Source organism: Bombus affinis, chromosome 15, assembly GCF_024516045.1.
Source record: "Bombus affinis isolate iyBomAffi1 chromosome 15, iyBomAffi1.2, whole genome shotgun sequence".
NCBI classification, from domain to species: Eukaryota; Metazoa; Arthropoda; class Insecta; order Hymenoptera; family Apidae; genus Bombus; species Bombus affinis.
Window position 1 is genome coordinate 9,737,400 of NC_066358.1, and position 23,562 is coordinate 9,760,961.

Sequence of the window (23,562 nt, forward strand, 5' to 3'; positions counted from 1 at the left end):
CACGATTAGTCCTCCGGTAATGATCTTTTATTCTTCTCCTAGAACATCGTCTTTCTTCCTCTTTTATTAATTCCTTGGAATACATCTTCTATCGCGATTAGATTTTACGTTTCTCCGGATTTCCTTCTTTCCCTTTCTAATTTTCTTCTTTTTCCTCTTTCGAATCTTACCGGATTTCGACGAGTGTCGCAACAAACCGGGACCCTGGTCGTCTTTCTTATAATTTAAATGAAGGGGTCGCATAGCGTCACGCGGCGTATTCCGGATCCCGACGCGAGGGAAACGACTGGTCGCGGCGAGACGCGGAGGAACCGTGGAGGGAGCCGGTCGTTCCACGTAGGAAAGATAAGAATGATTTGGGTTGTTTCGTTCAAACGGAAGAAACGTGGATCCGTCGGCAACGCGAGAAACAGGGACACGCCTTGCATGAAGAACACTTGTGTTACCGGGAAGAATGTGAAATCCAAACACGACACCGGCGTTCGACGATACGTCTGTTGGTAGTTGCTCGCTGTTGGATCATACTCGAAAACCTCGTGTTCTGCCCACCGTTACGATCGTGTTTTCCCGAATTACTCGAACGTAACATCGACTTTCAAAATTCTCTATCGACGTTGCGTTCCTTTCCCGTAGAAATTGCCTATTTTTTCAAAAATCACTCCATCGAGTTATTCGGTTTGATCGTTGAGCGCGTATCTCCGCGATTGTGGCGCGTGATCATCAAAGGGCGCGTCTTAATTAATCGTTATTCGCGGTCGATGGAACGCGCCGATCCGAGTCGCTGTACGAGAAAAAAAGATATTCTGGCTTCGATAGGACGATGATATATGCTCGTCGATAGAGTAAAGAGGGCAAAAGCAGACAATTATTTGGCGCCGGCGGCGCCTCGCCATTATCATTACACTCGTGATACAGCCTTGCGCCGGCAAACACGTCGTCGATCGATCGTCTGTAATAAAGATTGCATAAGTGGCTATCATTTGTTGCTAATTACGTGCAACTACATTGGCAATTCTAGTTTCTCTTGCTTTGTCGTTCCATGAGAATGCGGATGAATGTTACGCGTACGAGTTACTATGGAACACACACGCTCCACAGCTCGTAATTATTCGAACGGCATCGATGGTTAATGGTTATCCTCGTATAATTTAAATTTCAGTAAGACATAAGATAGAGATAAACAGAGATTTATTCGATCCTCTGCGCTCTCTACGGAATATTTTAGTTTGGTCTATTTTGTATCGAAGTACGGTCCTTGGATGATTGCGTTTATCGAGAAAATACTGTTATAGATTCGATAAAACTAGGCTAGATCGTAGCGTTACTCGTAATGAGAGCCCCTATTTTTACAAACAACACCGTTGTAACACTTGTAACTCTGTATCGAGCGCTCCTTTATCAAAGAACAGCGGAAGCAGTTATCAATGGGGGCCACGATAAGCGACCCCTGATAGATTTAGTTACGAGAGATCGTTAAAAAGGGTGTGGTTATTTAATATCGTATTATCTGACACCATCCCTTTCTTTCGTAACGTCATCGCTTTCCACGAGTATTATTTCCTCTTCTCATAATTTTAAATGTCGTGTCGCCATGTAGAATAGGTTTGTACACGAGCCGTTGACTTTTACGACCTTTAAACTTGGAATTCATAAGTATTCCAAGCTTTAATGCTTGGTAATTACGCGTCTGACGTGTATATTCTTTCTATTCTTCGTATATTTCGCTTGGTTAAAGATCACGAATAGTTTAAATGTACTATATTACAAACTAAACATTTAGTATTAATAAATGTTAACGAAGAAACGCAGGTAATAGAAAAATTCTCCTATAACGTACAAATTCTATGAATCTTTCGCTCTTTCAAACGTTTTATCACCTGAACGCTCTACCATTCAAACGTTTCACTATCCAAACATTCTACCGCTTAAATATCGTATTGTCCGGAACATCTACCACACACGTTGGTATTTTGTAACGAAACGTTCTACTACGAAACGTTATGCTCTCTAATATCGTTATATAGCGTTCAAACTTTCTATTATTTAAACGGTACGTTTCGTTACTTTGACGACGCGGTAAATCCACACCGGTGCATCGGCAACGTCTTGAAGTCTTCGGTCATCCAAAGATCGTTCGACAAAAGAAATTCTCAACAAAGGAATTGCGAAAGCCTGTAAATTCCAAGTTTCCGCAAAATCTCCGAGAATTATGAAACAAGGTCTCTCGAGAATATCCAACGTACATGCGGCTGAAGAAAATTTCTAAAGACGAAGGATCCTGCTACAGTTATATCCTCGTAAATCAAGCACCTTCGTTTTTAGGTATATCTCGTCTCAACGGGATAACGAATCTTGCAAAAAGAGATTAGGACGCGTCGGTAACGCTTGCAAACCGTCTGGTTACGTTCTGCAGAAAATTCTGTAATATCTATCGGTAAATTCGAAAGTAGAAATCGAAAAATTGGTCGATTCGAACGACGGACAATTTCTTTCGTTGGATAATTTATCGTTACGGTGCAATCGTCGTGCAAAGTCGCTAGCTCCGAGGAGGAAATAGCATCCGTATTTTCTGGACCTTGAGCACAGGTACGTCGATCATTAACGGTTCAGATACGAAGAACGAAAAGCGCAAGCTTTTCTGTTTAAGGTGAGATTAGATCTCTACGGATGTCTTTATTCGTACCGCTCTTCTAGGTAGACCAAAAGGAATAACAACGACCGCGCAATTTCTGTTTAAACTTCAAGACTGGTCGTTTGACCGGGCTTGGTAAGGTTTGCGTCGAAGGTTATATTTTGGATTAATTTGGTCTTTGCAAAGTGTTTTATGATTTTAGAACGGGGATCCTTGTACAGATGGTAAAAACGTTAGAGAGGTTCGTTATATAATGTGGCAATTTGCTCCGAAATTTTCGTTGTATGCCGGTACATAGTGTATCGTGTGCTTATTGTTAGCAACTTAGAAAGTTTTATCTTCGATTCGAAGAGAATGTAACGGCGAGAGAAAAATCGACAAGGAGCTTCAACGAAGGCGAAGCAATCTACCGATGCCTGGAAATCTACGTCAACAGGCAGCTATAAACATGTCCGAGCTGTAAATTGCTTGTACAGCTTCGAAATTCCAATTTATCCAATTTACGTTGTAGCGACACTAGTCATCGATTATCTCTCAAACTCCTCGTCAAAATTCAGCGTTACATCGACGAACGTGAACGAACGCGAAGCAAGAGCCGGCATTCCGCGAAACCCTGTTCATCGATGTATTCATCCGGACTGTCGAAGCAATCAGACCTGCCACGTGTCGCGATCATCCACCTCGGTATGGTGGATATACCGCGCCAAAAACGAAGCTGCCGAAAAAATCCACCGCCGAGTCCGAATTAAGATAACCCCCGTCCAATTATCGCGGCTGTCAGCGTGTCTCGATCGTCGGTTATTACTCAAGGCCCAAGGTGAAATACCTCGAAGGCGCGCGTTCTCTCGACCGTGTACACCCGGAGCACCGTCGCGTTCTATTGCGAGAGAAGAGCGGCAAAGCAAACATCTTCCAGCTCTCGAACTCCACGTTCGACGTGCGCACGTACACGCGCACACAGGTCAAACGGACACACGTTTTATACGAGTTCGCGTTCACGTACGACGCGAGAAGACTGGCGCCACATCGAGGCTTTCAACGGTCGCGACGTTAACCCCGTAGTCACTTATGCAATCGGAAGGCTCATCGAAGGATGTGACACATTATGCAGCCACGTATAAATCATACGGTCAGGGCTGCAGGCATTGGAATTATCGAGCACGCCCACTTACCGACAGATAAGCCAAATACTGGCCGACCCAAGGCGAGCTGCACGAAATCGCGCACTGGTTGATCGTCGCGCTGGGGTGTACCGGGGTAAGAAGACATTCCTCTGCATCGAAATCGACCGTGTGATTCGTTTAATCGACAGAGACGAACATAGTTTTGTTTGGTCCTGGTTGATTCGAATCTTTGGCTATAGTGAGATAATCGGCTGGTTCTAAGAGTAGTTTGTCGAATTGGTCTGTGTGGCTATTAAAATCGTTTCGATAAAAATTCCGCGAAACGCTAAGCATACTTACGAAGGCAGTAAAAGACACGAACGACTCGTCCGTTGAAGATTCCATATTCTACGCGTAACACGAACTGTATCAACGACGTAGCAAGATGAAATATCACGAAAGAACGATTTATTTTAATCGTACGATACGAAAGGAGGAACTAAGGAGATCGATGCTGTCAGCACGAGACTTCCATCGATTATTGTCGAGCGGTCGATCAACGAGCAAGATAGCTTCTTTGGGGATTCTTTTTCGGAATTTTTATAAAAACTACACCGGGATTTCGTTCCCAAGACAAGTTCGTGGACTGGCAGCAGTGTTGCTGGCTGAGGAATGGAATGCCACTTTTACCTTAACGGACATTTCCAACGATCCGTCCGGTAAACCAAGCGAACCAAAAGCGAGGGAGCTCGCGAACCACGATACCGAGCCGATAAACACGCTCCTGTTTCGTTTTGCACCTGCTTCGCGGATTCCTTATTTCGGGCATGTACGTAAATGAAGTTGCAATAACGATTCATCGCGTTTCGGAGTAACTGGATACGCGGAACCTTCTTAACGCTCGTTTCCGTAATGCTGGGAATTTCTCGTGCGTCGATGAGAACGTCATCGAACAACGACGAACATCGAACAACGATGTTCAACCGTAAGTGGTTTATCGTTCGAAACCGATACGACCGAGAGAAAAAAGGCCGTTTAAACGCCCTCGAAGCACTTGTCATCGTTGAAAATTCTTTCACACAGACATCCCGTACGTCGCACAGCTTCTTCGACGACGTCGAGGGGCGTGAACGCGCGCGCGCGCAAAAAAAAAAGATTATTTCGCTAGTTAAACGCTAATTAGGCCCCGGGCGGCAATTCGCTCGGTCTGGACGTTGCCGAAACGAGAACGTTGATCCGTCGAAATCAATTTCAAACTTCGAACACAACCACCCGATAAATCGCTTAACGAGGCTCGGCTCACACCGACGTTCTTGCGTTTCCACTCGCACACGACCGGCTTGTCCGCCGATTTTTTCGTCGCGTTTTAACCCTCAAATTCCAATTGCCAGACTCGTCGAATCGGGTAACGCTTGTTGTCAGGATGCTTATAAATCGTGAATTGAAATCTGAGAATGAAAGTTCGATATCGATCGGTAAAAACGAAGAGTGGCGAGATAGAAGAGAAAGCGGGATCGTTTGCCGTACGAATTAGTACAGAGGGAATGTGCGTAGAACGTTATATGGAATAATTCTAATAATTGGCACTAATTCGAGCTTGATTGCATTATTAGTCGCGTGGCTAATGGAGTTACTCGTTGAATGCGATTGCATCGCGGTGAGTAGGTATTATTAGATGCAATACACATTCTTCCATCCAAGCAATTCACGCATCTCACTTTAAGAAAACAACGAATAGAACTGACACGTTGCAACGTATCATCTTTCGAAGTATCGGACGTCCGTACGTTTTTATTTCAGAAAAATATTCATAAATTCTTTTCATTCGTTATTATAACTAAATTTCATGGAGAACACAGCGAATACGTATACATAGTTGCGCTACAAATCACATAGGTAGACTCTTATAAACAGTACCGAGCAAGAAGACTTTCTTTGTCCACCCGCATCCATGGCTGCATAAATGTAAATTTAACAATCGCTTATCGGAACGTGTTACACGGCGATAAAGGGCGAACAAGTTCGGTTAAAGACGCCGACTCGAGTAGAAACCGGGTTCACGACTGTAAATGGCTTATTTACCAGGAAGGTAGAACAGCTGAAAAATCTTTATTTCGAAGAAAAGACTACTGGTTCCTCTTTAGCTTCTTCTTTCTTTAAGCTTCTTCCTTAGAACGAAAAAATCTAGGACGATCGTAGTACTTCGAGAATCGTCGAAAGGCTAAATCAAATTTCGGAAAAAAGACATTATTTTCCGATTCTATAAATATTTTTCGTTCGAAACAGAGTTGAAATTTCTCGAGCCGCGATTCATCGTCGATATTACCCTCGAAACCCTTCGAACCTAACCCTTCGAACTTTAGATCTACGTCGAGAAAAGCACAGACGACCGTAAAAAAAAAAAACAATACTCTTCGAACTACCTACTCTAAATTACGATGCAACGTTTCGACGACAAAAAAAGGCAAGCCCTGAGAAAACACTCTTTGCGAGAAGAGAAGAAGAAGAAGCTTGAAAAAAGAAGGAACGGAAGAAGCTCGAAAGAAGAAACCAGGTTTCCCACGTGGACGAAAGGTTTTGCGAGCATCAAACGGTTCCAATTGCATCGAAATTCATTTTTTCGTAGGACACGTACGATCCGTGGCTCGCCTCGTGACGAAGAAGCGTTCGAGGCTGGTTTCGAAGGGGAAAAAATTGCAAGGCGTATCGTGAAAGATGGGTAAGCACCAAGCGGAACATTCATGCTCTAGTGAAATTAAATACTAGCGCGGCGAGAGTGCGTATAGAGTATAAAGCCGCCTCGAAGCCATTTAAACGAAGCCGAAGGCGAGGATATTCGCCTGGCTTTCCACCGCTATAAATCTTCGCCCGACGTACCGACCACGTGGTGCAACTGCTATACGATGACCACTTTGTCGCTGCCCTTGTCCAAACGTTGCGCGCACGATTCCCTTCGAAAGTTAAGATTTCGTAAATTGCCTGATTACTGTCAATTATTCTCGTGTTTCTCTGATTCTCTTGGTAATCGAAGATCGTTGGGCATGGATGGCCCTTTATTTCCAGTGGAATAACGTCCATCGGGATGGAACGGTTAAAACAGAGGTGAATGATACCTATAGAAAGAGATTATATATATTAAGGTAACCGCTGGTTACTAAAAATACACGTTACGTCATTGATATCGTTTTGCCTTGGTAATAAACGTTACATACAATTATTGCGTGTGACCTGTTTATATGAAGCGCCGCCACAATGATTCATAGTTGTGCGTTTCTGCAATTAAAGAACCTATTATACTTGTATTTAATAGCTCTGTTCGTACAACCAGTAATTCTAACGGTTGATTACAATTTCTTGAATAACAGTTTAACGTAGTTACGGTAATCATTTGTTTTACAACTTATTCGCAACAGCTGCAGCTGTTAATGTTTAATTGGTTAAAAAGTAATACGATAATCAATGGCCTAGGAATAGATTTAACGTATCGCGTGTTAAGTTTCACATTTCGATGGGTGATACAAGTTACATATACGAAATATCAGAAGAGTTTATTTCAAGTTAATAATTGTCCTACGTATATATTATATGGAGGAAAGACGCGCGTGTAACTTTAGTAGCAAGAAACGATAACGAATATATTCCATTCATTGTTAAAATTCCATTCTTCGAAGCACACAGGATGTTCTTCTTGTGAGACGCACATATATATATACACACAGACACACTGGGATTACTAGGTGCATGCTAGAAATAACGCTAAAGTCTAATTAGTAGGCGAACAATAACGACGAACATGGCGAAAAGTTAATGAATGCAATCGTGTAGTCAATTTGAATTTTAAATTTCATTGATAGTATCTAGAGCTAAAAGTGAAGAAATAATGGTTAACGCTTTTGGTTAATTAATGCGGTCAGTCTTACGTTTAATATAATTGGCCTGCCAAAAACTGTCAAATACGTGGATTAATTGGCTACGTCGGTGAAACGTTTTTTTAACTAGAAATATCTAAATATTAGAAAACACTAGAAATCTAAATGTTCTATTAGCATCTTATTACAGCGTATCGTTATCACAATTATTATAACCGTCAGTGTTGGAACGAATCTAGAATATATTAGCTAATGAACGATAGTTCGAAGCAACTGTTCCGACCACGATAGCATCGTACAACCAATAATGAACCAAGACCACAACTTACTCGTGACTTATAGTCGCAATTTGATTGTATGTTTATCCTGACTCGATCATGAGCCACCGTAATACGATCGTGACTACATCACTGTCACTATTGTTTGTCAGTGTCACGACGCTGTCATCGTTACCATGACCATGACCATAACCGTAGCTATAAAAATAATACATTTACGATCATTGCTGTTTCGCTTCTAATATCATCGCAACTATTTCTGCCTTTCGACTTTGTACTATAAACATTATTTATTCGCGTTACTAATAACACCAATTACGTCGTTGTCTCGCAACGAGTAGCTCAAAAACCATGATTTAAAGAACGGGAGACTTATTTTCATAAATTTATGTATCACACAGGCCAGTCCCCATCGCGAATTTCAACCTAGATTTTGAAAGATAACGTTTATAATTACCGTTTATCTTCGCTTTCCAACTTGCGGAGTCGATAGGCAACGTCGCTGTACCCCTCAAACATTAATAGCAAGAATTAAACGACGAATTGTGGTAGGAAAATATAGAGAAGTTTATGCGCGTGATAAAAGCAAACGCACGAGAGACTATACCTGCAATTAAAGTTACATTCGAATAATTGCGTTTACGGCGCTCGTCCAACCTAACCGACCGACCAATCATCGAATGGACGATCGAGCGAGCAGCGAGATATCCGGCCATCCGGTTTTCACCGAGCCTCTAATATAAGACGATCGTGATCGTTCCGATTTACTCGGGCCGTAGTCATAGTACTCCAGCGTAGCACTTATTGTTCAGTCGTTACGACGTCGTCTGGTACGCGCTGCCAACATCCGGTCGCGTAAACTTGCACGCGCGTACGACGCTCGTAGTAAGCTCGTAGTACGCGCAAACGAGCCGAGAAGCCGCGAGTTTCGTGCACGAAGGACATTCCCACTCCTACACGGACCGTTTCTTTCTCCCGTTCAAATTATCCGGCGGAAGTGGCCCTCACTTTCCCTATACACGGTTCAGAAATTTCTCGACTCGGCCAAGAAACAAACGAATAAGCCCGCACTAGGGCTACGTTCGATCGCCGGATACGGAGAGAGAAGAAGGCCTCTCGCATGCACGGTTCTCGAGCCGTTGGCGATAATGCGATTCTATATTCTGCAGCAACGATAGTAACGTAGCAACGATTCGCGAGCAGTGCCTCCGCACCACGAAATCGGACAACCAATTTTTATTAACCTTCTAACGACACGGAGGACAGGACAAAAATTTCACCTTTATTTTTCTTCGAGTACATAGTCCATACTATACTATAATAAAACATTTTATTATTTGTTGGTCATAGGTGATTGTGACGTAATTATATCGTAACGAAAGACGCTTTATCCTTTGTACACATCGCTATGAAACTATTTTAAGATACGGAGAAGGCTATTAGTTGACTAAAGTTGCAAGTTTTAAGTCCAGATCCGATTACGCGTTGATCGTACGATCTTAGAATTACTACTTACACCCACTGCATCCTTATACCTGATCACGTGATCTTAGAATTGCTCAATTCCATTTATCTTTTCTTTTTCCGTGGTTGCAGAGATTTGCCTCAGAATCGAGGCTATTATTCCATCACGATGAAAATATGGAACGCTATTTAAAAAATTCAAGGTGACCTCCATACTTTTTAATCCCTTGCAGTTCCATAGAGTAAGATTCCTAACCTATCGTCTTTGGATCGTTCGTTTTACATCTACCAACGGCATCTTTGTGAATCACTGCTTCGATCTGTTTTGTGATAAAAGAATGGAATTTCTCCGTTTCTCGTCACGTGTATACGCCGTATTACAGACACCTGAAGGAAATCTTTCTTCGTCGAATGGAACGCGAGTCCTTCGACGTTTCCTAGCGATATTTTTACCTTTCACAACCGATTAAACGATCGATCAAATTTTACACTCGAAAATGTGGACGAGAAATAACAGAATATTCGAAAAGAGTGGAAATTTCGATAGCAAAGAGCAAAGTAAAGAATTTCGACATTGTATATCAACGAACAGAAACGAATGAGTCCGGACTCGTCCGAACTCTCTCGAGTCAATATCGGATTGTGATCACATGGAACCCCATGCCACGTTATTAGAAGTTTAAATGTGGTCAGGATTTAACGTGGCTATTAAATGTAGTAAAATATCATCAAGGAGCATGTAACTCGAAGATTTGTTGCAATTCGATGGAAAAATATATTTTAGACAAATTTTACTCTTAGTGGAACGTTTAAAGAAATTTATCGCTGTAAAATTGCGGTAATCGTAATATTTTGTACAATAAGAATCGAGACGAATGTAGGCAGTTTGTATTTACCAGGATATACACGATAAAGATCCTGTAATTTCCAGAATTTCAACAGGTTTCCTATTATTTATTTGCTAGTGACTCACGACTTATGGTATTCGTACGAAGGAAAACGTTTCTTACGTAACGTCCACGTGGTATGGATAACCAGAAAAGAAAGAATAAGATCGATACACGAATATACCTGTTGATAATTACTTTCTACCAGCTAATAATTTTGAACGTTTATTGCCACAAAATTAAACTTATCCCTTCGATAAAACAGAGTTAACTTTTCGTAAAACTATAAATTCTAAAACGAGAAACTCGCAAACAACTGGTCGATTTCGCTGTGCGGCGAAGGAAAAAGATGAATAAAAAGTGGCATTTCGCTGGAAAGGGCAGGGTTTTTTGGTTGCGAGCAATTGAAGGGTTTAAATCCCATGACGAGATATTTCCACCTGTTCGCAGGTTCTAGCGGAAATGCTGAATCTCGCACGGCACCGAAGGGGCTAGACTAGACAAATCGTACACGTTGAAAAAAGGTTGCCAGGTGACGGAGGGTCGAAAGACGGCAGGTTAGAACGCTACACCTTGGTTCCGTAGATATCGTGGACGTCCCTGAAATAACACGAGACGCCGAAGGTGGCGACCCTGTAGGTGGCAGTCGCGCTGGGTTCCTGTTACACGATGCGAATCCGGCACTGGCGCCCCAGTCATGCCAACCGATGGTGGGGAGACAGTTACGTTTCACGTGACACGCTGGCGCCTTGGTGGTAGGGATCGATCCGTGATCACGTGACCGTTGGCGCCGAGATGGTGGGGACGCACCTACCACCCCTTCGGGAAGAACGAACTGGAGAGGAGCGAACCACGGCAGGAAGACCGGCGGCATTCTGACCTGGTAAGTCGCCAGTGTCGGATCGTGAGAAAGTGAATAAGACTAAAGTATCGGAGGACATTTAAATCGACCGTGTAAGCGACACTCGTTTTTAAAAGCGAAACGGTTTCGCCGCGAACTGTCTACGACGCGGACGCGATTGAAGGGATACGAGCTACGCCAAACCAAATTACGCTTATTTATTACAATTCCTACGTCGTACGAACCTTCGACCGATCATTTTTATTCGTTCGCTGCTAGTGTGTGTTGACGCGCTATTGTAACGCGTTCGGTTCTTTCTTGCTCTTTATCCTCGATCGAGAGAGACAGTTTGGACGAAACCGAGGATACGCGAAGAAAAACAGAAAGAGTCAAACACAGAAGAAAAGAAAAAAAGGAGTACTATAGAAGATCGAGAGACCGGTAGCTACTTTGGACAGCAAGAATAGGAGAGACGAAAGTAAAGTGTGTTGTGCATGGAACGCAAGGGATAACAAAATCGGTAGACCAGCTTTTTTTTTCCACAACTTTCTCGAACCCCGACAGATTCTCGCCGTTGTATATATTGTTTTCGCGTAAACGGCCTCTAGGTGAGTGATATTCGAAGTCATCGCCCGAAACCAAGGTCCTGTTACGTGTATATATACACGCGTACGCACACGTTCGACACGCGTGTATTCCTCTGTTAGTTTTATTTTGTGAAGTGTTGAGCAGTGTCCTGGGCGAGGTAAGCGTCTTGCCGTGCGAATTCGTGCCAACTTCTCTAGCCGTGGCCGTATCTTTACGATCGATTTGTGCATGCTCTGTCTGGTCGCGCCGGTGAAAAACGGTTTGGCAACGTGGCACGTGAATAAAGTGACACCGCGACGACGACGACGACGGCGACGGCGTCGGCGACGGCGCTGAGAAGAGACGGAAAATACGAACGAGAGGGGAAAAATACGTCTGATCTTATACAACGAGGATTCGTTTCGCGTCGTCAACGACCACCAGAATCTTGACACGTACGTACACACACCGTGGAATAATATCTTCGATCGCAAGTAGCAGCAGCAGCAGCAGCAGCAGCAGCAGCGGCAGCAGTCATCGCATACACAGCCGAGAAAAAGAAGAGAAGGAGGTGGTGGTGGTGGAGGAGGAGGAGGAGGAGGAGGAGGAGAGTTTGTGCCGCCGCCACCGTTTCTCTTTGTCGTGTGTGTGCGTGTTTCGAGAGGTTAGAAACGCCACGGGATCATGGATCTGCTTTGCTGCGAGAACACCGCGGTCGAGCGCAGAGCTTACGCCGATCCTGCCGTACTTGGCGACGACCGTGTGTTGCAGAATCTTCTGAAAACCGAGGAAAGATACGCACCCAGCAGTTCTTACTTCGAGTGCGTGCAGAGGGACATCTCGCCGCTCATGCGCAAGATCGTCGCGGAGTGGATGTTGGAGGTGAGCGACTGTTTCCGGTCCACGTGTCGCCCTTGAATTTTCCAAAATTTCACCATTAACCGAACCTTATCGCCGCTCGTACGATCACGGCTAGATACGTTACGTTGTTTTTTACGCGTCTCGACGAAACTACCAACACGATCGATGGTATTTTGCGGGAAATCGTCGATGGAAAAGTCGAAGGAAGCGTGAAACGCGAGACTCGACTTTTTCGATAGTCGTAAAGGGTCACGGGTTATATACGCGTCTTATATCGCGATAATTTCGATTGGTTTTAACGAGATTCGTTTCACGCTGTCACGTAGAATGGTAGGTTTCGATAACTCGTTGAGTTATTCAACGTCTGTGCAGTGAAAACGAAAAAGAATTATACGTAATTATATATCGGTTATCGTTGTCATTTTATACGGCCCACCAGTAAACACTCGCGTTACGTAAAAGTTGGCAATAATATCTCTCGCACGAACCATTTCCATGCAACTATTTATTAACAATGTATCGATATAACATATACCGATAGCATTATCGCTTGTATCATACGTAGAAGCATTAATAAACTACGATCAATCACGTTTTAAAGTTCCATCTGCGAATACTTAAATGTCACGACGTCGAGCAGTCGATATACCAGTAGGATTTCGTTTGTCATCGAGAACATTAACAGGCTGTAACGCGTACAGGCGTAGAGTGGTCGAGGTTTTTCATCCGAAAGAGATCGCGTGACGAGGAATTCTTTGAATCCAGGGTGTCACAGCCGAGGGAACCTCGTTAGCGTCGAGCAGATCGAACAGAAAATTCCGTTATATCGGTGCGTTTAGAATTTGGGTAGCGCATGGAAAGCTCGCGGAACGTATAACGTTCGTGACTTATTTTCGGCCGCGGTGCGAGAGAGAGAGAGCGAGAGAGAGACGTCCGATGACGTCGAACGCGCGTCCGAGGTCCCTTTAAAATTTAAAAAACACGCTTGTTGCGTAGGTACGCAACCAACGGCTTTTGGCTGGCGGGGCGCTCTCGCAATCTTTTACACCGTCATTGACGGGCGGTCGAATCATGTCAGTGGGATCACTGCGTTACGTCACCTGTCCGTTACCAAATGCGTATCGACGCGGACAAACGCGACATTTGCAAATCCGGAGATTCGAATCTTCCCGAGAACCTTCCTTTTTCAGCCAACTGTGGAGTTAAGTTAAACTTTGGTAGAGGAAATTTCAAATACTCGAGCGGAGGATTCTTAATGCAATTCCCTAGATAAATCTTGAACGAATCTTATGACAATTTATTAGAATAATAATTCTCTGGATAAACTTTGCACTCGTATTTCGAAAATTCGTATAAACTTAAATATTTAAAGAATTAATATATAATATATATCGATATATATTATACGATAAAACTGTTGGATATCGTAATCGAAAGGTGCAAGATATTAGCCAAAACGAAAACGAAGGTGAACTTCGCCCTAGATGTTCGTCGCGTAATCGGATTCGTCGGTAGACTTCGGTTATGATAATGAATTCCTGCTTCCGGATCGAATTGTAAGATTCCAAGATTAATTTTTTCTTCGAACGCGCCTCCGGCCCTCCGACAATGTAGTCGTCGCAGCTCTCGGTTACATTTAAATTTCTGCTTTTTGAGTCGAACGGAAATATCTGTGTTTCTCGGCGATATCGTTTGCTCTATCTGGCGACAAAGTATCTTTTTCTTTTCTTTTTTTTCCGCTCATGACTAACATTAACGGTAATCATTTCATTGTTCGGTATCCTGGTTGATCATTTGGTCGGTTCGGTTTCGAATTTCCTACGCATACATATGTATACGAGATTCGACCGAATTTGTTTGGCGATCAACGACGATCGCTTTCTTTTAGTTAGCTGGTAAGAGACGTTGACCGACTCTTTTGATCGTTGAAAAGCGAAACATTGTAACACAGGACGTCCTTTCATTGGGACATTGATATCGTTTTAAAGAAATAAATCCGAACTCGTTAAATTTTGCAAATATCGCGCGTTATCGGGTATTATATTCCAAAGCGTGTTCAGTAACCAAGGTTCCAAATTTAACGGATTAAAGTTTCGTAATTTTGAATTTTTTCCACGCTGAATTCGTCATATTTTTTAGCGCTAGAATTAAATTGATATCAGAATTATCCAAAATATCTGACCAGATTTAATTGTACGAAGAAATCGAGCGATCGAAAATCAGAAATCCTTGGGCTTTCTAGTGATGTAACGTTAGTTAAATTAGAAATCGTTGATAATCACCGGTATCCAGCCACGATTAACCCTCCGTTGTCACGTTTCGTCACGAAATTACACCGAGATATTTAAAATCTCGGTTGTATAACTCATTTTATAAATACCGATAAGAAGGATCTATCTAATCTATAAGTCTATAAATCTTAACTCCTGATGCAATGTACATACATACATTCGCCGGTTTTGACTTTCAATTCATTCCGATATTATTGGCAGTGGATGCCGTAACGTTAGAGATCGATTGTTCCACTCGAATACGATAGTACATTGCATAAAAATGTCCGATTTTATTCGAAGGTAACTTTCAACAGCGTCTCGAGTGTTCTAATCTAATATAAAAACTTGCGATTTCACTTTTTATCAATTTACAAGTGGCGCGAATAGCGCCAAGCACTCGAGGTACTTACGCTATGCTTATAATCAGAACTATAAATGTCAAATACTTACTAATTGCAGATTCGTTAAATACTCTCGCATCCAAGTTTCTGCTACGAGATATTTGGTAATTTGGTAACGTAAAATTCTACAATTTACCGTAGTGAACGTCGTATGTTTAATAAGATTTACCGAACATCAAACTTGTCGATAGTAATATAATTAACGCTAATCGTACTGTTACAAGCATCGGACAATTGCAAATTCGCTAACGCAACTTGAAAACAACTTTTGTTACTTCCGTTTTCCATTTTTCCATCTTTAAATCTCGCACAAACGCAGCAAACTGATCGCGCGATTCAGTTGCAAGAAAGTAAGTCACGTCGGAAGAATAACAAATAAGACGCGAACCAGTAAAGGCATTAATCGGTGGGAAATTTAAATCCTCAAGGTGATTCGATAATCGTGGATCGTTGGCGTTAAGACGAAAGATATTAATCGTATTTAAACGTCCTTTGAAGTCCCTCGAACGATCCGATGCCTCTTAACCAGGCCGATTTCCTGCGATTCGCGGTTCAAGGTCCGGTTTATTCAGCTGCCGATTGATTTTTTTGCACGATTAATTACAACGATCGGGAGGTTTGTAAAGTCGGCCTTGAATCATACGGGTACGTCGGGAACGTGACCGGACTGGATCGTGTCGTACACGCGTGTCGAAGTCCACTGCTTTGAATTCTTTGGTATTAGAGGCACTCGCGAACGATTCATTCGGTCCAAATTCATTCGACGTTATCCTTTCGCTTCGTTGTCGCGTATCTCAGGCGTATTTCACACCGAGGCAAGTCTTTCGTAATTGGTCAATTGCTAAACTTGAGAAATCTTGAGAATAAAAAATCTCGATTTCCTCGGAAGAATCGCACAATCTCGTGGAACGAAATCATTGGTTTAGGGTTAAAGGTCGCCGATGTATCGATTTGAAATCCCGTTAAATATGCAAATTTGTTTCTGTTTATACTCTTCCGCTTAATCTTCGCGGCTTTGATGTGCTAATAAGAGTTTGGTTGCCCCGACCATGGTGTTTCTCGAACGAAATCCTTTTAGAATGGAAACGTTAATTGTTGTAGTTCGGAATAAATTACCATGGTAACCTAATTGGTTCCATGTTATCGGTATCGGTTTGAATAATTTGTAAATGCAACGCGTTAAATTCAACCTACATTCTGTGACAGAAGACGGGATAAGAGAACGTAGAATATAGAACGATATGACGGAACAGATTTAATTTTAAATCCCAACATTATTCACGACGGAAATACTTTGTTGGCGTCAACAATTCGTTAGTTAAAACGAAACGTTTATTTGTTAGCCAAAAATATTACAACGTTGGATTAAAGTTTATTCGAACACGAGATACGCGATCGCCTAATCTTTCTTCGACGAACGTGAAATTATAAAATTTGAAATAGAAAATATCGACATTTTCGAGAATTTAAATGTGTAAAGATGTGCTAAACGCGCTTATCGTTTTATCATTTTCTACTATCGGTATCAGCGGCAAACTTTACGTTCGATAACTATTCAATACGATCCATGACCTATTCTAATGAACAAGATCTGTTAAAATCACAAACGCTCGAATATTTTGTAAGGTCGGAAGATCTACGGATCGCAAATAGTCCCATTGAACTCTAAAAGAACATTGGCTGACCCCCGGAACGTCAAAAGCGTTTCCTTTCTTCTCTTTGTCGGATCTGTATCGAAGGACGGATTAAAGTTTATCGCGACAGATAACCAACGTAGAAACCTCTCTATCTTCTGCCACCACTTGTATATAGTGTATAGGAATGCTCGACGATCGGCGAACAGTTGTTAGAAGCCGTTGCCTAAAGCCTGATAGGCCAATACAAAGCGTTGTCCGGAAAGTTCGCGTGTGGTATCGATAACTCGTGTTCCATAAGAGATAACGATAATCTGTACGACGTTGTACACGCGTATTGTGCAGTAATTTGCAGCTGGATCGTACGAAGAAACGATTTTCTAATTACAAACAGTGACTGCGAGTGATATTTGCGCGTATGCTTATCTTCCGATCAAGCGGTTTTTTTTTTTTTTTACGTTCTATACATCTCATTTTCGTGGTATCAAATGTTCGTAGTCAGGCGAAAGGAAGGCGTTTAAGGAAGTCCGATAATTGGTGCAACAGTTTTCCACAGAGAGAATGACAGGCAAAATTATGAAATGCAAGTAGTATGGAATTTTCAGCGTTTCGATGCGAATTTTTGCAAAACGGTTCGTTAAACTAATTATCTGCGGTGGCGAGGGCTAACGGATGACCGTCCGGCAGATATACAGACGAGTTTGTTGGCCCACGGTTTTTATCGGCTAGCCTTCTCCGCGTTCCTTAATTCCAGCTCGAAACGTGTTCGAACGAGAGATATCGGGCCCCAATTCGGCCAAACTTTCTTTAATATTTGAACAGATGCACGATGTAATTATCCAAAGCCTTTTCCCTTAATTCTTCTCCTTTGCAACGGCCGATCGAGCCGGATGGTTCCGCCTTCTTCTTTTAATGCACGAAATTTGCTCGCTACATTGTCTCCCTCTGCCATGTAACTTCATTCAGCTTGGACAATAGTTTCGGTTTTTTCCGTGGACGTTTTTATATTCGTAAGTGTGGTAATTTTTGTGTAATTCTTTCCGAATAAATTCGAATAATTCTCTTTACTTTAGCCTGTAGATTAAAATTTGACCAACGGTGTGCATAGCGAACCGAAAACGCATCTGTGCGACACACTTTGTGCCCTGAACGTACAAAAACGCCGCCATAAATCGCCACCCCAGAAAGGATATTGGTAAGCTTGGGTCGATTCGTAGAAACGACCACCTTCGAAACTCGAAAAACCCGACGTCTTTGAAAGAAATGTCGCTTCGACTATCCACGATGATTTACAAGAATAACGCTTGAAAAATAATTAGGCAGTGAGCGATAACAAGGGCTCCGTAGATAGAAATTAACTTGGAAAGATAACAATGATATTCATAATGAAGACGTTTTTGATGAGAAAAGAAATACGATTTTTAGTTCCTTATCGAATACGATTTTAGACGCTCTTTCAACGTCGATGTAATTCAAAGGAACTTTATCTCATTAAATCGAGGCGGAGAACAGCGTAGTTCATCCCCGTTGAAAAGAGATCGCCATCCAAAAAGAATCTTTCAGTCTGAGATGTAAATTACTCGAAACATCGACCGAGTAACATAATTCAAATAAAGTAACCGCAAAAGCGTTACAGATTGTAATAGAATTTCGTTGAATCGAATTATTCTAATTTGATCGGATTCTACAAGTTTTCATTTCGTTTCATTTTATCGCTAGATCTTTCTAAGGGAAAAAGTCTGTTTCGAAATTGACCGATCTATCTGCCCCTAAACATTGTCTTCTCTAAATAACAATCGATTAAATATTAATTTTCTTATCCGCCAGTACATCTAGAGCGGAGTATTCTGTTCGAACAAATTTTAATTCGTAACCTTTCGTTCGCTCTAAATATTCCCATACGATTCTCACGTTACCTATTCCGCGTACATATAATGGATCTCGATTAAAAGGATCTAAACTCTGTCTTATCAATACGCTTCGTAATGCTCCCACGTTCTCCGAAGTTCTAACCTCGACTGGCCCAAACGTAATCTTCCACGGATCTTAAGCAAAAAGGCATCCTTTCATGCTGCTAATTGAACCTACAGTCATTAAAACTTAGACCGCGAAATTTTTCCCTTTTTCTTTTTGCAGCCTCGTAACGCGTTTAATCGATGATGGGACACAGACAATTATTTCGTTAAACCGGTAGTACTAATTGGTCGTGGTATACGCACGACGAAGCGCAATTAGAAGAAGGGGTGTTTGAAAAGGGTGGAATCGTCGGTCACGCTCAATAAGTCGTGACGCAACGACGATTCGTACGGCTGCGCTTAAACCGGTAGGAAAGCAACCGGTGGGACTTCGGCTGAGTCCACCGCTGGAAAATTTCGGTCAACCTCCGTTCCGGTAGTGCGCGGGGACACGGTACAAGTAATTTTTGTAAGCGATAAGTTAACTCGTTAACTTGACTCGACAAATGGCGACGAAATTGTGTACGAGAAGTAAAATTTACCGATTTAAAGGCAACGGCGCGTTAAAACACGGTGATTCTGTAAGAAAATAAATTGTTTCGTCTCGAGCGTCGGCGATCTGTACGAAGAGTCGACACGTTCTTCTCGATCGATATCTTTCGGTATGCAGGATTCGAAATTTTGTTTCTTGAACTTGTATTTCATATCTTGATACCTGTATCTCGTGTTTTGCGTCTGATTTTTCGAATTTGCGGTAATTGTTATTCGAAGAGTTAACAATATCGACAGAGGCGTCGAAACGATAATCGTTTAACGCGGATAACGCCTTTAACAAAATCCGTGTATCGTATATCTCGTATCGCTTTGTATTTTGATCCTCGAATTTGCAATAATTGCACGTTAGGAAATTCGCCTGAAGAGGTAACGTGTATCTGCAAAAGTGTCGAGACGACGATCTTTTGATACAAACAATGGCTTTCAAATAAAATGTATCGCATATCTTTTATCAATTTCTATCGTTGCCCGTATCTCTTTAACTTTGCAATAATTGCTTGCAATAATTCATTTTGAGAGTTAACAGTATCGACAGAGGCGTTGAAACGATAATATTTTAACGCAAACGACACCTTTAACAAAATCTCCGTGTGTTATATCTCGTATCGCTTTGTATTTTGATCCTCGAATTTGCAATAATTGCACGTTAAGAAATTCTCCTCGAGAGCTAACGTATATTCGCAAAAGTGTCGAGACGACGATCTTTTGATATAAACAATGGCTTTCAAATAAAATGTATTGCATGTCTTTTATCAATTTGTATCGTCGCGCGTATCTCTTTAACTTCGCAATAATTGCTTGCAATAATTCATCTTGAGAGTTAGCAGTATCTTTGAGAAAAAAAGAATCGACGAGGTATATCTTTAATACATATTTAATTAGGAAATCTTGCGTAAGTCATATTTTCGATTAGCCCTCGTTACTTAATAGCTAAAAACGAAATGCACGATATAATACGTAATTTTCTTGTTGAACTAACGATCGTTTTTATTTATTCGTACAAGGTTAATCTTATCCGCTTAACGGACGCCGCGAAACTGACCGAAATCGATGTTTCGTTTATTTCTATTGGACTTTAGACGCCGCGTATTCGTTTAGCGAAGAATTATTTCAACCCGTCGTACTGGAATTTCGTACGACGCCGAAAGCTCGTTATACTCTTCTTCAGCATCGACTGTATCGATTGTATCTTCTCTCTCTGTTCGAGAATGCTTTGAAAACAAAAACCGAGGTCCCCGACCTGTGCCCCAGGGTGATCGATTAGCCAAAGCCACGATGTTAAAATACGAGGAGAGGAAATCCGGTCTGACGTATTCCCTTCTTCTTTTTCTTCTGTTTTCAGCTTTACTGTTATTTTATTAATTTGCCGTTAATTTCCACCAAATTAAATACACCAACCTTGTTTCTTTTTTTCTTTTCTCTTTGCTTCTCTGGGAGATTTTTTGTTATAAATTTAGTAGATATTTTAACAGGAAGGAAATAAATAAATCCCTTTCCGATAGAATATCCCGAATATAATCTTCGATTATAATTTTTCTTACGGAATAACTTTTAAGATTTTGCAGAAAAATTTGTTTCGCCAACGTCGAAGAATTCTCGACACATTTACGTTCTGTTATTTAGCCGGTTTTAGCGACACGTAACTGTATCAACCGAAAATACGCAACTGTACTCGCATTCCGCCTAACTTCCATCATCCAGGTATCGATAATCCCTTAACTTCCTCCGAGCACCTTTGCCATCGGTTTCCTTTGAAACAGCGCGACGGGACAAATTGTCGAGAGCAATCGTTTTCGTGTTTCGTCGCAACGAAACAAGGGACCCTGTCGTTGGGTCTAGCCGCGAACGAAACGAGAGGACACGAATCTAATCTGTTGGTCGATGATCGGTGACAGGTATGCGAGGAGCAGAAGTGCCAGGACGAGGTCTTTCCCCTGTCGATGAACTACGTCGACAGGTTCCTCTCGATCTGCCCGATCAGGAAGTCGCAGCTGCAGCTACTAGGAACTGCCTGTTTGCTTCTCGCCTCGAAATTGCGAGAACCATCGCCGCTGACCGCGGAGGCTCTTGTTTTCTACACAGACAACTCCGTCACCCTGGATGACCTATGGGTAAGTGTTCATAGAATCGCACTCCCTTTCGCTTTTGTTCCCGCTTATTGCTTATATCGCTAAATTCTCTTCTCTTACGGTGGTCGAACATCTGCACACACGCCGATTCTTACAGACAATTTGCTTCTTCGGGTCCCGATTAGGTAACGTCTCGAAGGGAGGCCTCTACATTGTTAGTTTTTAATTATTGGATTGGAAGGACGATTTTATTAATTATCGGATTGGCGATTGGAACGTGTTGCGGTTATTCGATGTATAAAGAGGAAAATATATATTTAATAGAGAAGCGAAGTTACAAGTAAGAATACAGTTTGAGCTGGTCTATAACTGAACACCCCGAAGCCAATGTCACTGAGATCAAGTCATGCACCAAGGGCAAGATGGCATCCAGATGTCTACGCATCCTTACTGCGTACTCCTAGTAGTTTTAAGGATCGTTCCAAGGACCATCCATAAACCAATGACACTTACAAAGCCAATAAATCGAAGACTTATATTTATGGTGGGTCCTTGTCCCAATCTTTTGTCTCTACGCTGTCGACGGCTTCAGTGCCTGAGAAAACTAAGAAGACCAGGTATAGAGTTTTCTTAGAAGCGATGACCACTCCAATAGAACGAAAAGCGAAGAATACGTACAATGAAATTATTTAGGGCTCGTTTTCTATAAATTTTTACTTCGATGCTAAGAGTTGTAGCACTTCGATCATCGATTATATTATAGTTGCGAGATTGAGACTAAAGAAATTAACATCTTAATCAAATGGTAAATATAATGATACAAACGGTAAGAGATTATCGCGTCTAAATACATAAGTACATAATGACTGTTCACGAAAGCCACTCTGTTCGATATACCCTGTTCAGGTACCCTGGTATCGAGCCATACGTTCTTTCACAACTATTGGCGATAGGAAAAGAGGGAAAATCCTGTTAGTAAACGCTGTCAGCTGCTACCGATAAAACGCTGTGCGTTAATAAAACGCCAGAGCTTATCGTTAATTGCACCTTCTCGATAAGTTTTAGGTAGAGTAGTCGAAGTATTGTCAGGTTTTCGGTGAAAAGTACCGTGACCGACATCTGTCTACCATTTCTATCGGAGAGAAGTGGTTCCGCGTTCTTTGTCGAATAAAAAAAAAAAAAAAAGATAAGTTTCAAAGCTTTTTCAATTTTGCGCAGTATCCGAAATTTCTTTTTATCTTGACAAAAGTTTCCATACGATAGGACTTTGCGAAAGTTTGTTTCGATCGTTTAAAGAGTCGTTTAAAGAAAAATCGATTGATCGACTCGAGTAGCTATTTGTTTACAGATATTCGAGAGATTAGATTTTTATTAAAATAACAGGTTATATTAGCGATATAAAGTTGAACAACGATTGCACGATACTGTCGTTTCTTATGCGATACTTTCGCATAATCTCTTTCATCAAAGATAATTTTCGTGCTTTGACAAGTCATTTTAATAAACATTTCTTTATCTACGATTGTCGTCCGTCTGTGATTGAATATGTTTCTTAAAAAAAAAAAGCAACAACAACAAAGGAAAGAAAAGAAAAAAGGAGAAATATGGAAAAGTTTCGCCAGCTGGATGAAACGTACACAATGGTGCGCGATGAATCTCCTTTCCTCGTTAAAATGTATCGTAGACCACTATCGATTCGCCTGCTCGTATGCCAAAGCCATGAAACTTTCATAGGAGAAATTTTACGGTAGGTTTGTCGCAGCATTTGGCAAAAACAGTTGGGGAAATAGAGCACGTTATCGATATCAGACGCTTTTATTTCTCGATTGTTCCCCGACAAGGACCGTTAAATAAATGGCCGAAACTCAAGCCGCCGATAACTTGTCCTATCGATAGCCTCGCCGATTATCGTGCGATCCGACGTTACGTGTGCAACGTTACGAAGTCTTCTAACTCGTTCCACATTCATGGAATGTAAGAATCACAGCAAACGCAGGCAATTTTCTTGCTTATTCAACCTTGTCATCGTCTGCCCGTGTCGTGGTTCCTTTCTATCGCGATTTTCAATCTGTGCGATTACGTTTTTTATGGATTTAATCCTTGCGCGGACAAGATTCCGTGATTACTTAACAAAGTGTACGAGTAGCTTCGAAGCTCGTGTATTCGAGACTGT

General features: G+C 41.8%; 1 protein-coding gene across 1 annotated transcript in view; it reads left to right on the top strand.

Moving 5' to 3' along the window:
• Positions 1 to 23,562, top strand: part of LOC126925153 (G1/S-specific cyclin-D2) — a 140,227-nt gene that overhangs the window by 77,303 nt on the left and 39,362 nt on the right. The window contains exons 4-5 of the mRNA XM_050740465.1: positions 10,684 to 12,523; positions 21,216 to 21,431. Coding sequence (XP_050596422.1) covers positions 12,326 to 12,523; positions 21,216 to 21,431 — 414 coding nt within the window. The 5' untranslated portion in view covers positions 10,684 to 12,325. The remainder of the gene's footprint in view (positions 1 to 10,683; positions 12,524 to 21,215; positions 21,432 to 23,562) is intronic.